The sequence below is a fragment of the Pleurodeles waltl genome, chromosome 9, assembly GCF_031143425.1.
Source record: "Pleurodeles waltl isolate 20211129_DDA chromosome 9, aPleWal1.hap1.20221129, whole genome shotgun sequence".
Taxonomy (NCBI): Eukaryota; Metazoa; Chordata; class Amphibia; order Caudata; family Salamandridae; genus Pleurodeles; species Pleurodeles waltl.
In genome coordinates, this window is record NC_090448.1 from 1,011,248,964 (window position 1) to 1,011,271,553 (window position 22,590).

The following is a 22,590-nucleotide window of genomic DNA, read 5'->3' on the forward strand; positions in this document are numbered from 1 at the left end:
CCTCTAAGGTGCCCTCTGGGGTGTATTTTACAATAAAATGTACACTGGCATCAGTGTGCATTTATTGTGCTGAGAAGTTTGATACCAAACTTCCCAGTTTTCAGTGTAGCCATTATGGTGCTGTGGAGTTCGTGTTTGACAAACTCCCAGACCATATACTCTTATGGCTACCCTGCACTTACAATGTCTAAGGTTTTGTTTAGACACTGTAGGGGTACCATGCTCATGCACTGGTACCCTCACCTATGGTATAGTGCACCCTGCCTTAGGGCTGTAAGGCCTGCTAGAGGGGTGTCTTACCTATACTGCATAGGCAGTGAGAGGCTGGCACGGCACCCTGAGGGGAGTGCCATGTCGACTTACTCGTTTTGTCCTCACTAGCACACACAAGCTGGCAAGCAGTGTGTCTGTGCTGAGTGAGAGGTCTCCAGGGTGGCATAAGACATGCTGCAGCCCTTAGAGACCTTCCTTGGCATCAGGGCCCTTGGTACTAGAAGTACCAGTTACAAGGGACTTATCTGGATGCCAGGGTCTGCCAATTGTGGATACAAAAGTACAGGTTAGGGAAAGAACACTGGTGCTGGGGCCTGGTTAGCAGGCCTCAGCACACTTTCAATTGTAAACATAGCATCAGCAAAGGCAAAAAGTCAGGGGGCAACCATGCCAAGGAGGCATTTCCTTACATGGGTCATCAGACACCTCAATTATTAATCCAATTTCTTATAACCCCGCATTTAGCAGCTCTTATATGACTGAAGTACAACTAAGGAGGAAGCCACAAGGCCTAAAGAACTGGCAGAGCAGGTAGTTGCCTTAAAATAGCTTTGCAAGAAACTTCTAGGATGGAAAGGACATAAATATTCCTGCAAATGCAGGAGCACATGGAATGTGTAGTTAAAGCTAAAGCTAAAGTGAAATGCCCTCGAAAAAAGCCAGTATAAAAGAAAGAGAAGTGGTGCCATTTAATAGCATATGTTGTTATAGCAACAACCATTCTTTAAAAAAAATTCTGAAGCCCCAGTAAATAGGTGAAATCCACTAAAATATCAATGTTGTTTTTAAATCCTTTAGAGGCAAGGTGCATTATCGATGCAACATTTGTTACGAATTTCTCCAATTCTTCCTAGGGGTAGTGTCTCACCGACCCCAAATAATAATTTCTTACGGTTCCGCTCTTTAGAATATATAAATTGCTACAGACAAATTTACTTTAAAATGTTAAGGAAAAAAATATATATATATATATTTGGTTCTGAAATTACCTGTTGGAAGGTGGTGGCTGTTGTACCTGAGGTCCTCGAGCTGCTTGTGAAACTGGGGCTTTAGTAAGTCCTAACATTTCCTGTTTTTAAAGAATTAAAAAAGACACATTAAACAAATATTAAACGCACTTACCAACTACAACTAATTCAAAGGAAGAAAACTTAACTATCATTCTAAATTTAAGTAGGCAATTACAATTTTGTGCAACTGCCTCCTAAGTATGACACAATAGGTTAAACTGATAGATTTAACATACTGGGTGAGGAATCTGTCACGTTTCAGAGACCATCAGCTGGTTAACCCAGCCTAGTACAGTATGTCAGGTGTTCAATGAAACATGCAAAATAAAAAGACTGCAGGATTGTGCAACAACTGTGAGCTTGGACTGTCTCTAGTTGGTTACTGCAGGCCGAAAGGTGGCATGCAGTCTATTTACTTGTCAAGAACTACCCCAATTTGGTAAAAAAATAAGGCTCAAATAACAAGGCTATCTATTTTCTGCAACTCTAAACATTATTTCATTGTCACAAAATAAAACCACCACTCTGGAAAATGTTAATTGAGGCCACAAGAATTCCCTTTGTTTATATTAGCCCTACATGTGAATGAATACCAATTACAATGGTTATTTACAGCTGTGGGACAAGATTGGTTGAGGCCCTCTGAGCACTAAAACTTGCCATAGACAGAGCCGGGCAGTGAATCTGACCCTAGATCTTGGCCACCACTGCTCACTTGTGGGCCATTTGGAGTTGTGGGCTGCCATGCCTTAGATAAGTGAGAAGTAGGGTCAAGATTCACCACACAGAGAACTCATGGTTCACAAATAAAGGTGAAGTAAGAGATCACTGTGTGCCACGATGAAAAGGAGACTTATCACTGCCCAGAAAATGAAGTCAGGACAGAGGGGAGGCTAGTGTTAGCAGCACACTCCCTGTTCCCTGGACAAGGATGCCCAAACAGTGCTCAGTTGGTGCACGGCAGTCCTTCCTGAAATGAAGAGTGTGCATAGATTAAATTGGGATTCATAATGACCTGGAACTCAGGCAGCTTTCAGTGGCTGAAAGATGGACTGTTCTAGGCAGTGATGCCTCAGAGGAAAGGCACATTCTGATGGTCCATAAAAGGGCCTTGCAATATTGCGAGAATGGTACACCAAAGTGGTAAAATCCAATGGCAGAGAAAAAATAAAAAGGACAGATAGGATTGTTTCTTCCCTTGTTCATGAAGAACGTAGACTTCGAGTGGTGAAGAAATGTAGAGTACTAAGGTTAGAGATTGAGCAGAATGACAACAAGATATTATGGAGTTCTTAGAAGACATCTTACAAAAGTTGAAAGTCTTAGGCTAGGGTTGAAGATGCATGGAGAGTTTGGGTAACAGAGTGAAAGGGTGAGGTACATCAGTCACTACAACAGTAGAGAAGACAAAAGTTTACTTTGGCCAGTAAACCTAAGAGAAAAGTAGAAAACAGCAATGTAGCTTGTGATTTACTGACACCAGATGGTAGAACATTCCTGAAATAATGCTGCAGGAGCACCTATTGTTATAGTTGTGGGCTTTCAACTGCTGCCACTGGGCGACTCAGTCACTAAAGTGATTAAATTAATTTCCATATGCATTTCTCTCTTGCAGGCTCTGTAACACCTGATCTTGTCAAGAAGGCATTAAGGTTATCACCTAGACCCCAATACCTCCAAGTAGCTGTTGGGGTACCACAATTGTGGGACAGACTGAGCCTTGATTTATTTATTGGTTATATTATGTTACCATTATGCATCCTTTCATAAAAAATGAGTCAAATCTAAACATGGCTTTAATTTGGTGGCAGAAGTTGGTCACTCAAACCAAACTTCTAGCGTACATGGACACCGATATAAGTTACATTCAAATTATATACTTTATTTTACAAATTCAAGTTTTGGCATGCATTATCCCATTTTATCTAGCCTCCCTAATGCTAACCAAATGAGTTATTTTGATCTGGCAATAACCCAGAAGATACCAATAGTCCTTATTAAAAAAAGGTGCTCAACTCTTTCTAGTTCAGATAATGCAGTAACCAAAAAGTGCCTTGAAGTAATTTCACATTTTCCCTAGTTAGTCTTTCTATACTACAGCAAGGTGTCCAACACCTTTATTTGCTTACAGCTAGACTACAGCAATGGAACCAATGGTATATGCATATCAAAGTTGGAGTAGTTTGGAAAATTACAAATACTGAGGCTTGCCTCTAAGCATTAGGCTGCGCAATACCTGCCGTGAGACTGCTTCAGATCGTGATTTTATCCAGGACTTTAAAGTTCCTTTTTGTTTTATACAGCGCTTTATATGGTACCAGAAGCCAGAGTTTCTGCAGTCTGAATTTACTCGATATACACCAAGAAACAATCTCCACTTTTGCTATTTCTATTTGGCAACGCGCTCTTCATTTGTATGTTCACTTAGATGGTTGGCTCTTTTCTTTCCTGTCAGACAAACAGTAAAACCTGCTCCCACTGCTGCAGAGGATGAAGAGACTATCTCCTGTTTAAATGGCTCTAAAATGGCTGCCATAGATCCACTTTTTACAGTTGGAATCAGCAAACTCTGTACATTTTAATCACATAAAATAAGATAACATTTTGTGGGGACTGTGTACTTTACAACAAGCATAGTGAGCAACACTACTGTAAGAGGGCCAGCTGAAAGTCACCATATTTGATATACATGAACCAGCACCTCAGGGGACAAATATTGCCCCTGTAGAAGGAGTTATTGTTTTTTTGCCTCTGTGAGTGGCTGACCCGCTGCAGGGTTGTTTCTAGTTCCAATCCACGTAGCAGGATTGTATGGACAAGCTGTTGACAGCAGTTCCTGTATGCACAATTCAACATCCCACATTGATAGGTGAGACTTTTTTTGCACCGATAAGGAACAGTTTCTTACCTGTAACCCCAGTTCTCTCGTAGGGGAATTTTCATGATAAGCCATAAGCACTGAATAGTCCCGCCCACGTGCGAGGACCCCGGAGCACTTCTTTAAAATATCTTAGGTGGAAGTTTTCTCCTTTCTTCAGAGAGCCCTGTAAAGTCACTTAAGAAACGGACACATAATGCAGCATATGTACATAAACTATGCTGGCTGAACTCATCTTAAATCAAAGAAAGGGCCAGCACAATATAATTTGAGAGTCATTTGTCAACAAAATGAATCTCCCTCACAAACACCTTTTGCATGATAGAGATGAAGGAGAAGGACAGAGTAGCCCCAAAGGCTGACATTATATGGCTAGAAAAGAGACTGTGCCTTTAAGAAGTCAGAGACCAACAGTATTCCATCATGCACAGCTGATGGCAGTTGCTTTAGTTCTTTTAAAGGTGATGTTAGACTTATATAGTGCGTATCAATACCTCCGTCTATTCTCCTGGGAAAGAGGCAGGGTTGCTTATGACTTATGAAAATTCCCCTACGACAGAACTGAAGTTACAGGTAAGCACCTGTTCTTTCTCTTGTATGGGATTTCCATGTATAGTCATAAGCAATGAACAGATTAGCAAGCTCATCCCAACAGAGAGTGGGGGAACAGACAGAGGATAAGTTGGAAACATTTTTAAGCAAATGGGACTCCTGAGGGAAGCCTGCCCCACTCGAGCGTCTGATCTAGTGTCAGAGTCTAAGCAGTAGTGTTTAGTTAATGTGTGAACTGATTTCCAGGTTGCTGCCCTAAAGAATTTCTGGGATAGGAATATTGCGCAGCAGAGCAATAGTAGCTGCTTTCCCTCGAATAGAGTGTGCTTTTGATCTAGTAGGGAGTTTTTTGGTATCTTTTTTGATAGCAGAATAAAATGATGGTTCATTTGAACAGAGTGGCTGAATTTCACTAACTCTGCGGGCATATGTAATGGACACTAGGAAAGTGGTTTTCGAAGATAAATGTTGGAGAGAGGCCTTAGTTATGGGCTCAAAAGAGTATTACGTATATTTAGCTCCCATGGAGGAGAAGAGCGCCTCATGGGAGGAAAAACCTTCTTCAAACCCTCAAAGAAATCCTTGATGACAGGGGTTAAGAAAAAAGAAGTTTATGAAGGACATTTTCTGAATGCAGTAAGAGCTGCTAGGGGGACTTTTATAGAAGATAAATGCAAGCAAGATTGTGCCAAATGGAGTAAGTATAGAAGGATGACATCTTCCTGGCAGGTGGTATGGTCTTTGTCTTTAGGTGAACACCATGTGCAAAATCTCTTCCATTTGAAGGCATAAGCAGCTCGCATAGAAGGACACTTGGTTTCTTTAAGAATGTCCATGCAGTCTTGTGGACGATTCAGGAGCCCATACTGCACTAGCTCAGGAGCCATGCTGCCAAACTCAAATAGAGATGCACCATCTGGCCTCCGAATTTCGTTAATAGATCTGGTCCGCATGGCAGCTTGAGATGTGGATGGATGGACTGTGAAGGAGGCCCGAAAACCACCATTGACATGGCCACTCTGGAGCTACGAGTATCATCTTGGCTCTCGACTGGGATAGTGTGATGGGGACTGCCTGAATTAGGGGAATTGGCAGAAAAGCAGAGAGAAATATCCCGACCAATTGATCCCTAGGGCTTTGCCCAGGGTCCCTGGTTGGAAGTACCTCAATGCGAAGCTTTGGCATTTGTTGTTTCAGCATGGGTATTTTGCACTCCTGGAAGGTGAGTAGCAGTTATCGATAAGTTCCTGGCCAGAAACCATCTCTAGATTGCCTGGGCATCATGTGACAAGACCTGGTTCTTGCTCCTCCCTGCTTGTTGAGGTAATGCATAGTTGATGCATTGCCCATCTGAGCATCAAGGGAGTTGGAGCTGGGGGCATGGCCAAGCCACCTAACATGGTGGGCGCGAGCTAGAAGAGCTCCTCGCCGCAACCGGCGAAAAAAACATCTAAGTGGGGGTGCGGGGGGAATGCGACCCCCTGCGCTGATCGCCTGGTCTCGGGGGAGGTATCGGAGCTCCCTGGGCCGATCTCCCGGCAGACCAGACCCCTGGAAGCTCCCGCGGCCGTGCGGGCCACGGCGTGGGCCAGAGCAGTGAGAAAGAGAGCGCGAACGAAGAGAAGCGACGGGCGCGGCGGGAGCCGCATGCGGAGACCGAACTGCGGCTGGTCTCCCCGCCGTGCACGCCTCAACACAAACGGTGAGAGGAGTATCCCCTCCCCCCCCTTCTAGCACAAAATAAAGGACAGCGGGGCGCCCAGCCGAGGTGGTAACTTGACTGAGAGCGATACTCGAGGCCTCCCCTCTTCTCCACGTGATCTGTTGCGGCCGGCCCCTGGGACACCAATGGGGCCCTGAATAAAAAACGACGGACGGGTGGGGAGGAACGAAGGGCCCTATTACAGGGGCGTGCAGAGGCTGGGAGGCCCCCCCTGGACACCAACCTCATATAGGGGGGGGGGCGGACGGCGAGAGGAGGAGGGAGAAAGAAAACAAAAGGAAAACGAGCACAGGCCCATTAAGAAAGCTATTGCATACCACGCCCAGAGACACCCCTTTGCAGCCGGACTCAGAAAGCCGAACCTGGTAGCCACCCACTGAAAAGCCCAAACGTGTACATAGAGGTGGACCTGAGACGACGCGAGGTCCCCTCTGTGAAGGAAATTCAAGAGGAGGCGTTAACCAACAGGGCTGCACGTGCAGTCGTGGGGACACGGTCTCAACACCCCGACAAGCGGGCCCGTCCTCCCTTGAATCAAACACAAGACTCCAGCGAGGAAATTACAGCACTGAAGTCACGCAACCCACTACACTCGAAAGACAAACGAAACACTACTGAGACGTCTCCGCCAACAGTAATCTCTCACAGGCCTACCTAAAAACGGGAATCCACGCCAAAGACCCAGAAAAGTCTAATAATACAGAAACCCGTCTCCAAACAGCCGGAAACTAATAACGCACAGCATAACCCCTCAACAACTTGACGAACATTAGTCCGCCACATATAGTGTGCGCGTCAGCGATCTGAGTGTGGAGGGACGGCCAGAAACTAAACTAATCCCCCAACAAACTAAGCCATTGCCGTAGCTGGACAACTCCGCTCTGGAGCTGGATCTGGAAAAATACAGGACATCTCCACTCAAGATAACCAAAAATTAGATGCGGTACTGGCTGCGGTGGAGCGCATCGGAGACTCCCTGGAGCGCGCTCGCACGTCCCTGGAAGCCAAGATAGACAGAGTAGCAAGTGATCTCACTCTCCTACACGCGGACCATCGCAAACTGTCAGACAGAACCAAGGAGATCGAAACCACAATACAGGAACTAACGCCTGCGACCACCCAGCTGAAAACAGGAATGGAAGACATAGGAGCCAGAGTGACAGAACTAGAGCGGCGAGCAGAGGAAGCGGAGGGCCGGTCCAGAAGGAACAATATACGAGTGTTAAATCGACCAGAGGGTACGGAAGGGCGAGATCCGATGTCCTATTCGGAGACTTGGCTACGAGAGTTGGTACCAGATGGAACACTCACTTCCTTTTTTTCTGTAGAGCGCGCTCATCGGGTCCCGACCGGTGCCAGACCATAGGGGAGCGCTCCGCGCCCATTTATAATACGCCTCCTCCACTACGCGGATAGAGACATCATACTACGAACAGTAAGAGCAGCGCCGCCACCCAAAATAGACGGCGTGCAAATACTATTGTTCCCAGACTACACCCTAACAGTGCAGAGGGATCGGGCCTCTTATCTCCCTGTGAAACGTAAGCTGAGATCACTGGGCCTAAACTACTCACTACTATTTCCAGCCAAACTTCGTGTAGTAGCTAAGGACAAAACGCACTTTTTCTCCACCCCCGAAGCAACATGGGAATGGCTCGAATCGACAGGACTGTCAACAGGTGACACGCCGGAACGAATCGAACAAGCACCCCAGGTCAGGCGCGGCCGAAACAAACGGGACCGAAATAGAAATACAACCCGTAAGGAACCAACCAAATGTGCCCCAGACCTGGAACAACTAATCCGAGAAAGAAGAGAAGCGATACACACTCCGACAGCAATGGCCACATTCCCTCTGAACTCTGGCTCAGACACAGAGATTTCACAGAGATTTCACAAACAGTCAGTGACCGTCCCCCCACACCGGACTGTTTATCGGAATCGGGCCCTATCGAGGGACCCTCTGTGACACCGGCCACTACGGACTAAATCTTCTGAAAACTCTTGCGTAATGTAAAATCACACTATTTAATAAAAAGCACTCAACCTGAGACACACGCACAGGGCGCTCCGATGGGGGTGCAAGCAGCCAACACAGCAAAGAGACGCCCATGTCAACCCAAGAGAAACTATAAACGCGCATATGATGACAGTAACGGGCTTTGGTCGTGGAACCACCCCCCTCGTTCCCCCTCCTCCTTTCCTTTTTTTTTCGTATTGTTATCGGTTCTTCTCCCTGATGTACATATATATTGGGGGTCCCTCCTGCGCCCCCACCTATCACCGATCATTTTAGTTATCCGTCCTAGCCGGACTACAAAGACTACACCATCTCCCGGCATGCCTGGCCTACCTCTACACTCCTACCAGTGGAGTCCGGAAATGCATAGACATGCATCTGCACGTCCTTGTCTTTGTTGCAATGTTTGGGCGGTGACCCGTTGTTTAACTGCTCTGATAGTATTAACCGAGTTTTGTTTTTGCCGATGTTCACACATAACCTTTTTAAAATCCAACCGGGAATGGAAAGTTAACGAAATAGTACAGCGTAGGAAACGCAGGTGGGTGAGGAGAAAAAAAGATCTAACACTTTACATATGGCTACATACACAACAATTACCTGGAACGTAAGAGGTATACACATCCCCAAACGGCGATATGCCATCTACTCCTACCTTAAAAGACACACAGTTCAAATAGCACTTTTACAAGAGACACATCTAACAGACCAGGAGGTTCCCCGACTACGCCAGCGCTGGAGAGGGCAATTATACGCGACAGGATACTCTGCTTATGCCAGGGGTACACTTATCTGGATAAGGGCAGGCATCCCCTTTGCGATGGAAGAACAAATCATAGACCCACAGGGTAGATATGTACTCGTCAGAGGGAAACTGGCAAGACGCACAATCATATTGGGCTCCATATACACCCCAAATACAGAACAAACTACCTTTCTACACACCCTAACACGCCATCTGGCACACTTCCGTGGATACTTGGGGGAGACTTCAACAGCGTGCAAGACATAGAACTAGACCGCTCCTTCCCACCACTGTCAACCTCCCCAGTGGTAGCTGCCTCACGAGGCCTGGTAAACTGGACTCAACAATGGCAATTAATAGATGTATGGAGACAAAAGCACAGAAAGGATAGAACCTACTCCTTCTATTCCACACCGCATTACTTACACGTACGATTAGACTACATATTCTGCACCGCAAACCTTGCCCCAGTAATAGAGAACCCGTTGTACATGGGGCGCACACACTCGGACCATAACCCCTTAACAGCGCAGCTGCGCTGGGGAACTTCTCGCCCACCTATCCTCAGCCAGTATCAAGGATCTCAATCCAGGCAAGACACAAGGCCCAGATGGGCTACCAGCAGACTTTTATAAGGCATTTACCATACATCTGGCGCCTAAATTACTTCAAGTATACGAAACAGCCGAGCAAAAGGGTTACTTATCGGATACACAAAGGGAGGCATTACTTGTCTCTCTTCCTAAACCTGGAAGAGATCCAATAGATATGGGCTCATACAGACCGCTAGCAATGCTAAACACTGACTATAAAATACTAGCCAAGATATTAGCAACAAGACTGGCACCAAGCGTCCCAGAACTGATACATCCTGATCAGAATGGATTTGTGCCAGCCAGAGACACTTCCCAAAATATCAGAAGATTGTTCCGGGTAATGGAATATGCCAGACAGACCTGGCCGCGGGCGGGCTGCCTGGTTCTCGACCTAGAGAAAGCCTTTGATTCTCTGGAATGGCCTTATTTGTTTAAAGTGCTACAAAAATACGACATGGGACCATACTTTACCCGCCTAATTAAACTACTATACACCGGACCAACGATAAGGGTGGGTCTGGGCCCTGAGATATCAGAACCAACCCGGGTAGGCAGAGGCACGAGACAGGGCTGCCCCCTTTCACCGTTACTATTCTCACTCGCAATGGAGCCTCTAGCAGCCACCCTACGCAAAGAGGGATCCAACTGGGGAATACCTCTGGGAGACGGCTTACACATAGTGTCGCTATATGCTGACGACCTCCTGCTATACTTTAGAGACATCACGCATATCCCGCAGAGGATTGGCACACTCTTGCGGCAATTTGCGCAGTTATCAGGACTTAGGGTCAACTGGTCTAAGTCGAGCCTCTTTCCATTCGACCCAGGCCTATGAAACCCAAGACTCACCCTAGCCGAAAGCCCAGTTCTCTGGCAGCCAAACACCTTTAGATACTTGGGCATTAGGATCTACCATAGCGAAGAAGATATATTTGAGGGTAATCTAGTAAAAGCAACATCCTCAGTCAGATCCCAAATGACCTTCTGGAGAACACTGCCACTATCAGTGGCGGATAGGATAGCACTCCTAAAAATTGTGGTGCTCCCGCAACTCTTATATTTCTTTTCTAAACTACCACATTATGGGCCTCATTCTGAGGCCGGCGGGCGGCGGTCGCCGCCTGCCTGGCGGGTACCGCCATATGGCCGCTCCGCGGTCGAAAGACCGCGGAGGCCATTCTGGCTTTCCCGCTGGGCTGGCGGGCGACCGCCAGAAGGCCGCCCGCCAGCCCAGCGGGAAACCCCTTCCCACAAGGAAGCCGGCTCCGAATGGAGCCGGCGGAGTGGGAAGGTGCGACGGGTGCAGTTGCACCCGTCGCAAATTTCAGTGTCTGCTAAGCAGACACTGAAATTCTTTGTGGGGCCCCGAGGGGCCCCACGACACCCCATACGCCATCCTGTTCCTGGCGGGCGAACCGCCAGGAACAGGATGGCGGTATGGGGTGTCGGAATCCCCATGGCGGCGCAGCAAGCTGCGCCGCCATGGAGGATTCCTGAGGGCAGCGGAAAACCGGTGGGAGACCGCCGGTTTTCCTGTTCTGACCGCGGCCAAACCGCCGCGGTCAGAATGCCCTGCGGAGCACCGCCAGCCTGTTGGCGGTGCTCCCGCCGACCCCGGCCCCGGCGGTCCTTGACCGCTGGGGTCGGAATGACCCCCTATGTCTCCCCCGCCTTCTTCAAGACACTGGAAACAGGACTTATATGGAATAATGGTCGCTGTAGAGTAGCCCTTGAAAACTTTTACCTCCTGACTGACAAGGGTGGGCTCGCGGTCCCCAACCTGGAACACTATTACCTAGCAGCTCAACTTCAATGGATATCCAGATGGCTGGCTGGTAAACAACTGACCGATACAGCAACAGAGACAGGACCATACTCGCTCCAACAAATACAGCACTTATTCCACCCGATCACACACCCGCGAACCCGACAAATGTTCCTTAAAACAGCACATAAATGCTATCACAGATCACTTCGTCTTACGAAGCTGTTGATCCCATTCGCACCAGCACTAGCACTGGTGGGCACACCAAGGAGCACTAGGGTCACATCAGACACAGAACTGCGCACATGGCATGAGCTAGAATTACACACACTGGGTGACATATACGAAGACAACCAACTATTATCGTTTGCCAAGCTCCAAGAAATGGGGCTTCCGTCCGGTCAATTCCTCCTATACTGCTCACTGGTGGGATCTTTGAGTTCCAAGTGGGGAGACATCACAACACTTCCACCCACCCACCTGCTGATTCAATACCTGCAGGTGGTGGGCTGCGGCCAACATCAGGTCAGCTGGTTAGCGGACGCCTTGAGAATCAAAACTGCCACTGAAAGCGACACACTACGTATGGCATGGGAAACAGACTTGGGCGAATCCATCGCGATAACAAAATGGAGAACTGCCATCTCAGGCCACCTTAACATACCACGCAACTCGCGATTTAAACTAATCCAGTATTATTTAGTAAACAGAGCCTACCTCACGCCTGCATGCGTAAACACATATTTTAACCGCCAAGACGCAGCCTGCCGTAGATGCCGTGAAATCGGAGTAGATATGCTACACATGATATGGTCCTGCCCTAACCTAGGCACCTACTGGAAAGAGGTGACTGACAACCTAGCCACATGCATTACACAACAAATACCCTTCACGTGGGAGGCATGCATCCTGGGACTATTCCCAAGAGGCAAACAGCACAGAGCAGAAACACGCTTCGTAGATCTGGGACTAATAGTCGCGAAACGATTGGTGACCCAAAGATGGAAGCCCCCAGACCCCCCTCCGATACAGGCCTGGAGACGCACACTCAGGGTATGAGCGGGAGCAGAGCATCTAGCACTCAAACGCGAAGAAACCCTAGGACTACGTCAGTACCTGATATCTGTCGACTGGGAAGCCCTCCTAACCCAACTACATAACACCGAATCACACCAGCTAACTTAAAAATCACAAGCGAGAAGACCACACCACGTAAGAGAATAAAACACACAGCGTAACTGAACAAACTGGGACACTAAGAACCGAGAAGAGTATAAGTAACGAATCCCATGAAACACCACAACCTCCTCACCTACAAACTGAATCACTAGAAATTCCCAACTTGACACGAAAACAGTGAAATTTAAACCAATGACATAGATATGGACATCGGCTAAAGTTAAAGTTATTGTTATGTAAGTTTTTTTTGTTCTTTCATTTTAACTTTAAAGTTAATCCATACGAAAAACACAATGACTGCCCTACATACTTTTCTCAATTAAATGCTGCAATGTGACATCCCGAACTAAATACTATCACCTATACAAGAATTGCAGATGTGATTAACAACAAAACTACTGCAAAGATACAACATAACAAACGTCGCACAAATAAGAAACTGTGATAACAAAAATATGCAACGAATATGTATAATAAAAATGCATTATACTGTACTGTATTAAACACTAACTGAGATAAGATGGGAAATGTAAACTAACCAAAAATAACAATAAACAGATTTATGGAAAAAAAAAATCAACAAAAAAATCAAGGGAGTTGGAGCTGAACGATGGATGGAAAGTCTTCAGCGCCAGATGAACTGCTCACAGTTTGAGGAGGTTGATGTGATATGTAGATTCTCTCTGGGACCAGTTGCCCTGAATTTGAAGAAGGTCCACGTGGGCTCCCCATCCCAGAAGAGAGGCATCCGTGATTGTGTTGCAGAAGAATCCCCCTGATGGAATGGTGTTCCTCACAGGATGCTGACCATAGAGCACCGCCATTTCAGAGACAGTTTGGCCTGACGGGACAGCTGAACCTTGTCGTCCCAGTTGCCCGTCAGTTGGTCCCATTAATCCTCAAAGCATTCCTGTAAGTGTCTCATATGGAGACGGGCATTCGGTGTGAGAAATATGCAGGACACCAATCGATGAGAAATTCTCATGAGAGCTTGAGACTTCCGAAAGCTTTTCTCCTCCGAAGGATACACATCTGCTCGGAGTGTATCGTTGAGGGCTTCCAGGTAGTCTATCGTTTGCACTAGGACAGAGATTGATTTTGCATGGTTGACCTGAAGTCCCAAACGTTGCAGGAGATCGCAAGTCCAATTGTAGTGAAGTGGGCCTTTTGAAACGTGGATGCTTTAATTAGCTGGTCATCCAGTTAAGGACAGACGAATACTTTGAGTTTCTGAATGTGGACCGCAACTACTATATTTGGAAAAAGTCCTGGGTGCTGACTTTAGGCCAAATGAAAGCACTTGGTACTGGTAATTACTGTACCCCACTACAAACTTCAAGAACTTGTTGTTTTCTGGCCACTTGTATATGAAAATATGCATTGTGTAGGTCGATGGAGCAGTGACAGTCTCCTTGGTGTAGCTGGGGATAGATCTGGTGTAATCCCAGCATGCAGAATTTTTCTCGTTGAATCCATCTGGTGGCCAGCTTGAGGTCGAGAATGGGTCTGAATTATTTCCCGTCTTTTTTCTCGACTAGAAAGTATCTGGAGTCTATTTTACTTACACAAAGAACACTGTATGCCACCACACACCCCCAAACTCCCTGGCAGACGCTGGGACAAAGTCACATAAGCACAGCTCACGAACACTCTCAACCACTGGATGCAATGGACCCTAATGAAGCTGCAGGCAACCCACACTGTTGGTTCTGAAACTGCACCAACAACCTAGCCCCACTAAGGAAATCAGCAGGGAATCGAAAGAGCAAAACACCCAAGTGGTTTACGCCAGACCTACAGGAATCCAAGTGCGTCTGCAGACAACTGGAACGTAAATGGAGGCTCAGTTAATCCACTGAAGACTGCAAGGCCTACAAAATAGCAGTCACCATGCACCACCCGAACTGCCAAAAAAAAACACGCCTTTCAAGCAGGCCTCAAAATCAGCACTCACAACAGCTAAGAGCGCTTGAACGCCATCCTCAAAGAGTACACGAACCCCGGGGCAGACACCTCATCCATCCATCCATCCATCCATCCCTCCCTCCATCCATCCATCCATCCATCCCTCCCAAGACCTCTGCAACGACCTTGCCACCTTCTTTCACCGTAAGATCCAGGACATCTATGAAGGCTTCAGGAACGAAAGCCCACCAACACCACAGACCTTGTACCCCACCAGATAATTAACTTTTGGACCCTCATCACCCTAGAGGACACCCAAAGACTGATGAACGCCATCCACTAGGGAGCACCCTCGAATCCATGCCCTCATCACATCCTCAACTTGGCCAGCGCCTCCATAGCACCAGAGCTCTGCCGAACCATCAACCTATCCTTCAAGACCGCCATATTCCCCTCAGACTGGAAACACACCGAAATCAGCCCACTACTCAAGAAACCCACGGCCGACCCTATGAAGCTAAAGAACTACAGACCCATCTCTCTGCTCCCTTTCCCAGCCAAGGTAACAGAGAAGGCCATCAACCAGCAACTCACTGAGTTCCTCGATACACACTGCATCCTGGACACTTCCCAGGCCAGTTTTAGAAGCAACCACAGCACCAAAACCACACTCTTAGCAGCCAACGATGACATACGCATCATACTGGACCACGGAGGCACTGCCGCACTCATCCTCCTCGACCACTCCGCTACATTTAACACCATGTCCCACTCTACCCTTTGCGACAGACTGCACAACGCCAGCATCCGAGACAAAGCCCTGAACTGGATCAGGTCCTTCCTTACCAGAAGAACACAGAGGGTCAGACTACCTTCGTTCACATCAGAACCTAAAGACACTTTCTGCGGAGTGCACCAAGAATCCTCACTCAGCCCGACGCTTTTCAACATCTACATGGCCCCGCTCGCTAAGATCATCACCAGACAACATGAGCTAAACTTAGTCTCCTACACTGACGACACCAAACTGATCCTCTCTCTGTCCGAAGACTCTGCACAAGCCAAGAGGAATTTCCAAAACGGGATGAGAGCAGTCGCCACCTGGCTGGAGACCAGGTGCCTCAAGCTCAACTTGGACAAGACAGAGATCCTCGTGATCAGCTCCACCCCTCTGCCTGGAACGACTCCTAGTGGCCCATCGCTCTGGATAACACCCCCACCCCCACCCCCACGGACCATGCGCGCAACCTGGGCATAATCCTGGACTCCACTCTATCGATGACCCTCCAAGTTAACGCCGTCTCCTCATCAAGCTTTCACACCCTCTGTCTCCTGCTGAAGATTTTCAAATGGATTCCCCCCCAACAAGAGGAAGACAGTCACTCATGCACTCATCACCAGCAAACTGGACTATGGCAATGCACTATATGCCGGTATCACCAAGAAACTTCAATTAAGACTATGAGTCCAGAATGCAGCAGCTAGACTCATCCTGGACATCCCCCAACACAGCTGAATCTCCTCCTACCTCAGAGACCTACACTGACTCCCAGTCAACAACTGCATCACATACAAACTACTGATCCACACCTTCACAGTACTGCACAACATAGGACCAGCATACCTCAACCACCGCCTCACCTTATACGTCCCCAACAGACGTCTCTGTTCCTCCCAGCTCACCCTTGCAGCCGTCCCAAACATCCGGAAATGTACAGCAGAAGGAAGATCCTTCTCCTACCTAGCAGCCCGGAAATGGAACACACATCCCCTTCAAGCTCAGGCAGACTGCATCACTGAAGCAGTTCAGGAAAGGACCTGAAGACCTGGCTCTTCAACTGAGCAGCACTCCATATTCAGCGCCTTGAGACCCTATGGGTGATTAGCCGCTCTTTACAAATCCTTGATTGATTGGAGTAAATCCTGGTCCCTCGTTGATGAGGAGGAACTAGTTCCACTGCCTGGCGGCTTCTGTAATACGTTTATATTTGAAATAAAATGTATGGACTAATTTATCGGATGTAGCTCTGATTAAGATTTTGTTGTGAGGGGAGTACGTGACTAGGAATTAAGATAGGAAACAAGATCTTATGTTAGGAGAATCTCTGAAGTTAGTAATATAACTGTCAACGCCTTTCTTTGGTCATACTACTAATGAGTTTTGTATATGATGTGATATTGAAGAAACTGTTGCAATTATGATTGATAACTGACATCAGATATAATGCAGTATAATGTGATAGCAACAAGTCCCACAGTGTAGTTGTATATTCAATTGAATGACTAGTCAAATCAATGTAGGGGTCTTTGAGGGTGTAATCCTCACTGTTGTGCACCGTTGTAGATATATGTGTGGAACCAATATAATCCAAAGTACTTTGTGCGCCACTTTTCCCTTATGAGACACCCCTTCCTGGCAACATTTATCACCTCTGACTAGTACTTCATGAAATGTAGAAATATCATCTACCAGCGAGATGTGCAGTGGGAGAGAGTCAGAGAGAGTTGAGGAATATCACCCTGTACTTGTGGAGGAAGTATTCATGGTATGCCTGGAACGAGACCTGGTGTAAAGGCATTGATGACATGAGCGTCTTGGTACTGTAGGCGAGTATTGCATACGTTGACAGTGTCTGGAGTGCTGCCTAGAAAGGACCCTTGAAGGAGTACGAGACCTGGTTTTCACAGGAGAGGCAGCAGGAGGTGGTGTTGTCAGTAGAGGTGGAGGAACCAGCCGTGGAGGAGGAAGCGTCGCAGGTATTGATGCAGGATCACTTGGGCCGCTCTTGATGGAGAATAGGTGCGCAAATAATCAGAATCAGAAGAACTATAGATTTGTCTCCTCTTTCTGCGCCCTTCTAAAGGTGAAGATTCTGAAATGGTGATCGACTTTGATATCCCTCTCTTTCGATCTACTTTTTGACATCATACGACGTCAACCTCTCGATGTCGGAGTCTGCCTTGCTGGTGTTGACCTTGACTTCTCTGGTGAAAGAGCATGATGAGTCAACGTCGATAAGGACCTCGACAGCAACTGATAAGTGCCTTGATGTTGAAGGAGTTCTAGACGTTGAAGGTCTTTGGTGTGACGATGGTGTCGTCGTTGTTCTTCTTCGCTCAAACATCGAGGTACTTCTCTGCAACGCTCTCGTCGTTTTTCAGGCCTCCTCTGACTGGAGTGCACTCCAGAGGCCAAAGACAGAGCCCTGGTAGAGGACTGTGCCTTTCTTCGCCCTGAGGTCTCACCTGTAGAATGGGTCTTTCGCTTTCATCACTACTCCAAACCTTGATGGTGAATCTTCTGCCTATCACGCAGGGTGCACTTGGAAACTGTCTTGCAAATTTGCACAAGTCAGGTATGTGGGAACCTGGAAGACATAGAATACAAACTCTATGAGGCTTGGCCTTTTTCCTCCCACAGTCTGGGCACTTATCAAACAGAGAGAGCATTTTGATGACAAAAAAAAAAAAAAAAACAGAGTTCTGTCAGAAAATGGCAGAAAAAGGTGGAGGAAGACCAAAGACGTTGAGGGAAATAGTTGTCAATGGAATTCATTAGTGAATCTTCCTGAAAAAAAAAAATATATATATATATATCAATAAATTGGTCGAGCTCAATGCTCCAGTCAGCAGGAGCTGGAAAAAAAGAACTGAAGCAACTGCCACCAGCTGTGCATTATGGATTACTGATGGCCTCTCACTTCTTAAAGGCACAGTCTCTTTTTTAGCCATATAATGGCAGCCTATGGGGCTATACTGTACTTCTCCTTCATCTCTATCACGCAAAGGGGGCTTGTTAGGGAGATTCATTCTGTTGACAAATTACTCTCAAATTATATTGTGCTGGCCCTTTCTCTGATTTAAGACCGTGTTCAGCCAGCTTAGCCTATGTACGTAGACTGCATTATCTGTCCAATTCTTAAGTGACTTTACAGGCCTCCCTGCAGAAAGGCAAAAACATGCACCTAAGAACATATTTTAAGGAAGTGCTCTGGAGTCCTCGCATGTGGGCGGGACTATTCAGTGCTTATGATTATACATGGCAATCCCCTACGAGAAAATATGAATTGTTTCTACACTGGGAAATTTTCCAGTACAAGATGGAGGCCTCCTTAACCTGTCCCTTCTTGGGGTATATACAATGCCTTTTTTGCTAGTGAGTCAGTTGACCAATTTTCATCTCCTTTCTTTTATTCTTGTATCTGATTTTGCTTCTCTCGTTTTTGGCCTGTGCTCAGTGTTTTAACATTTATACTCGGTCTGGATTTGTTCTACTTAAAGACTGGATTCTTATTCTACAGTTTTAACAGTCTTTGGCGCATTGGAAGTTTACATAATTTCATCTTTTTTCTCCCATTTACAATGTCGTATTTTCTAAAGCCACAAATCTGTTCACATCCTAGATGCAAGGAATCAACAATCCATGGTGTAAGCAAAGTGTTCATACAGGGGAGCATCATTCACAAAACAGAGGGTCTGAACACATGCCACCATAATACAATCACATTACATTCCTGAGGTAGGGAGTGGAGCACACTGGATAAAGGGAGCTGTGTGGATTGCCAGAAGTGGGTCAGTAGATACTTCTCTCATGGGTGCAGTTAATAATGGCCTTTCTCATGAATATTAATCCATTTGACACTTACAGCCAAGTTTGGGGGATCCAATCCAAAGAGACAATATGACCCACCTTAGGAGAGCTAAAAGAAATCATGTCAATTGGAGGTCAGCAAAGGGTCAACCAAATAACTTGTGAAAGGCCAGCATGAAACAGCTCTCTTCACAGTCAGATGCTTTTTCAACTCTACAATAATTAAGGACAGCACAAAGCAAAAAGGCTAGAGACTATTCCAAAACAAACGAAGAGCCACCTCATGATACTGGAAAGTAAGAATTCTTAAAGACACATATCATACCCAACTTGCAGACACGTCCCTCTTGAGATTGTACCATGTAACCTACCTGTTTTGTTTAGCTGGTATGTTTATGGCATTTGTGCTTAAAATGACAATATGCTAATGCCAATAAAAATTAAAAAAAAGAAATAATGAAAAGAAAACAATTTGAAAATGCAATGCTTGTATATTGTCTGTTTGCCTTAAGTTCTTAACAGAAAAATACAACAAACTCAGCAACTACAAATTGTAATGCAAAAATGATTTCTGTACTTCATCGTTTACTACTGGTTTAACTTACCTGAAGCTGTTTTGCAGACAAGTCTTTTGTTCCACGGAAAACATAACTTTTTGAAATTCCTTCACATCCCAACTCGTGTACCTGCACCATTCTTCCAAAGGTAATAAGACCCACCAAAGCGGTTGGTGGTAAAAGACTTAATGACATCTGCATTGATTCTTTCAAAGCTTGTAAGTCTTCATCATCCATGCATGTATCCACGACATAGAGAAATATCAAAGGCATCTGGGGACCACGCTGTTGAAAATAAATTGGTTTAGGACAAAAAACGTAATATACTAAAAGAACAAGTTGCTTACCTTTGTAGTGATACTTTGTCTACCTGCAGATTCCTCACCTTCAGAATATCCCAAATGCAGACTTAGATTCTGAAAAAATTCAATAGCTCTTTCAAGCCCAGTAGGCGAGGGGACTGGCTTCTGCCACTGGAGCCATAAAGCGCCCACTACAGTGTTGCGATGACAGTTTCCTATCCATTGTTCCCCTGCCTTCGAGGTGAGTAGGTTGAGAATGACATCAGAAAGCTAGAGCGAGCACTTTATGGGGCTAGTGACATCACAATTATGTTGTTCCCATGGCCCACACAGAGCCAGAACCACCTACTGGCTTGAAGGTTAAACAGTTCAAAACATTTCCTGATCTAGTCTGTGCCTGGGTTATTCAGAAGGCTAGGAATCTACACGGAGAAGTAGCCATCACAATGAGCAATTCATGAGCAAAACATGTATCCCATGCTAGAAAACATGCTTAAAAACTATTTGCAAACATGCCACCTGAAGCAAGAAAATAAATATATATATTTTATACAATATCACATATGTACGTAAACTGACAATAACACGAGTCTTACATGCATACATAATACCTTTTTCATGAATTTCTAGCCATTTGTATATGTACCCATGCGCACTCACAATCGTCCACTGCCATCAACTTGATAGCTCTCACCATAATCAACTCTAGGTCTCTCACATATTTATTTCTCCTGCGGGGTCTTTATTTTATACCAATTAGATATACCTGGCTTCAAAGTGACTCACTTGACACGGTCGCTATTTAACTTGTACTGCCCTTTTCTCAGCGCTCAGTCTCCCTCCTTTAGCTTAACTCAGGAAAACATTTTTATAGAACTGCTGATTTACTGCTTCATTGGCTTTCGTACATCACACAATGTATAATAATGCCCATTTGACAAATGAGCCACAACTCATACTCCCCTATTACTGTCTTGTCTAGGCAATAATTCCTCTTCCCCCATTTGGTGATTGTCTGCTGGGCTACGCTCACTAGGTGGGCAATTCGATTGCTTGTTGGACCACTGAATATACCTCCTCCCTCTGAAACTGCCTTTTAGTGGAAATGGTTCTTTCACTAATCATACACCTTGAAACCTCTGTCCCCGCAAATGATATTGCTCTGAATGGGAGTAAGTACTTGACACTGCTAAAGTAGGTGTAACACTGATCCTTACTTGCAGTCTGCTTTCTCCCTACCTACATAATAAACCCAGTAAAAAACACAGAATTTTAGGCTTTCGTCATATTTATTGCATCTTCTATACATTTGATAACATGCAACAGGCCCTGCCCTCCGCCCTAAGAGAGACGTTTATAATTAACAATTCTTTGTTCGTGTAATTGGGCTTTTGTTTATTTTGGTCTTCCTTGGGGTAAACAAATCTTACACTGTTTGTTGCCTTTGTATATAGTATACTTTATAAGATACAATAACTGCTCAAGGCAACCATCACAGATTAGTTTGCCACTTGATACTATCACACCGCGAGACCATGAAGTGAAACAGTTACCATGGCCACCCTTGAGGAAAGGCTGATTTGCTTTTATTAACCCGAAGACCATTCCTTCTTACATATTCACCCACTTGAATACCGTTTGTAGTTGTAAAGCATAGGCATGGTTTTTATTTATCCGCCATACTATTCAGTATTGTCTAAAAGCTCAAGAAAGCTATAAAGCGCAATTTGTCTGCAATACAGAAGTGTTGCTGTGAACTAGTAGAAAACAGATCTGCAGAACTTCATAGCACAGCATTTGGAAATTGACTTTTCGGTACTTAATTTATTTGCAGCGTACTACATTATATGTTCAAGGGGAAAAAGGCAAATAATGCATGCTGGGTCAACGTCTTTTTGGCCAACAGTACCCAACCTGTAGCCCTTCCCCCATTCCAGTCAGACATCTCAGTCAAATATGGAGTCCCTCTATCACCACTGATGTGTAATATTTAGGTGGCACCTTTACCTCGGCTGATCAAACATCATGTCTGTTGTGCAGTGATGTATGCCAACAACACAAGTTAATGATTAGATTAGACAAGGAAGCCACAGGTTCTATTCATAATGTAAGCTTGTGCTTAGTGGACAACCAAACATTGATATGGCAGAACTTTGTAACGCTAAATGGTAATAAAAACCAAACTTCTCACAGAAAACCACAACACAAGCTGCCAAGGCAAGATATGGTCTCCCTCTCTAGGGCTTCATCTGAGCAGCTGATCAAACGAGCACACCATTTTATGCAGCCGTTTTTGAATTTGCCCTCCTTGAAGAAAACAATTTCTCACAATCCCGTGCTTATGCATGAGAAAGAAGTCACTGCCTTGTGCTCTCATTAGTAGACTACTGCAACAGTTTTGCATAGGCCTCCCTGGCAAATCTTTCAGCAAGCTGTTGCATATCCAGAACTTTACAGTTACAGTAGTATCAGGGCTAAGACAGCTTGGTCATGT

General features: G+C 45.8%; 1 protein-coding gene across 1 annotated transcript in view; it reads right to left on the reverse strand.

Moving 5' to 3' along the window:
* SEC23A (SEC23 homolog A, COPII coat complex component) overlaps positions 1-22,590 on the reverse strand; it is a 754,311-nt gene that overhangs the window by 673,528 nt on the left and 58,193 nt on the right. The window contains exons 5-6 of the mRNA XM_069208610.1: positions 19,843-20,079; positions 1,263-1,342 (exon numbers count right to left, since the gene is read on the reverse strand). Coding sequence (XP_069064711.1) covers positions 1,263-1,342; positions 19,843-20,079 — 317 coding nt within the window. The remainder of the gene's footprint in view (positions 1-1,262; positions 1,343-19,842; positions 20,080-22,590) is intronic.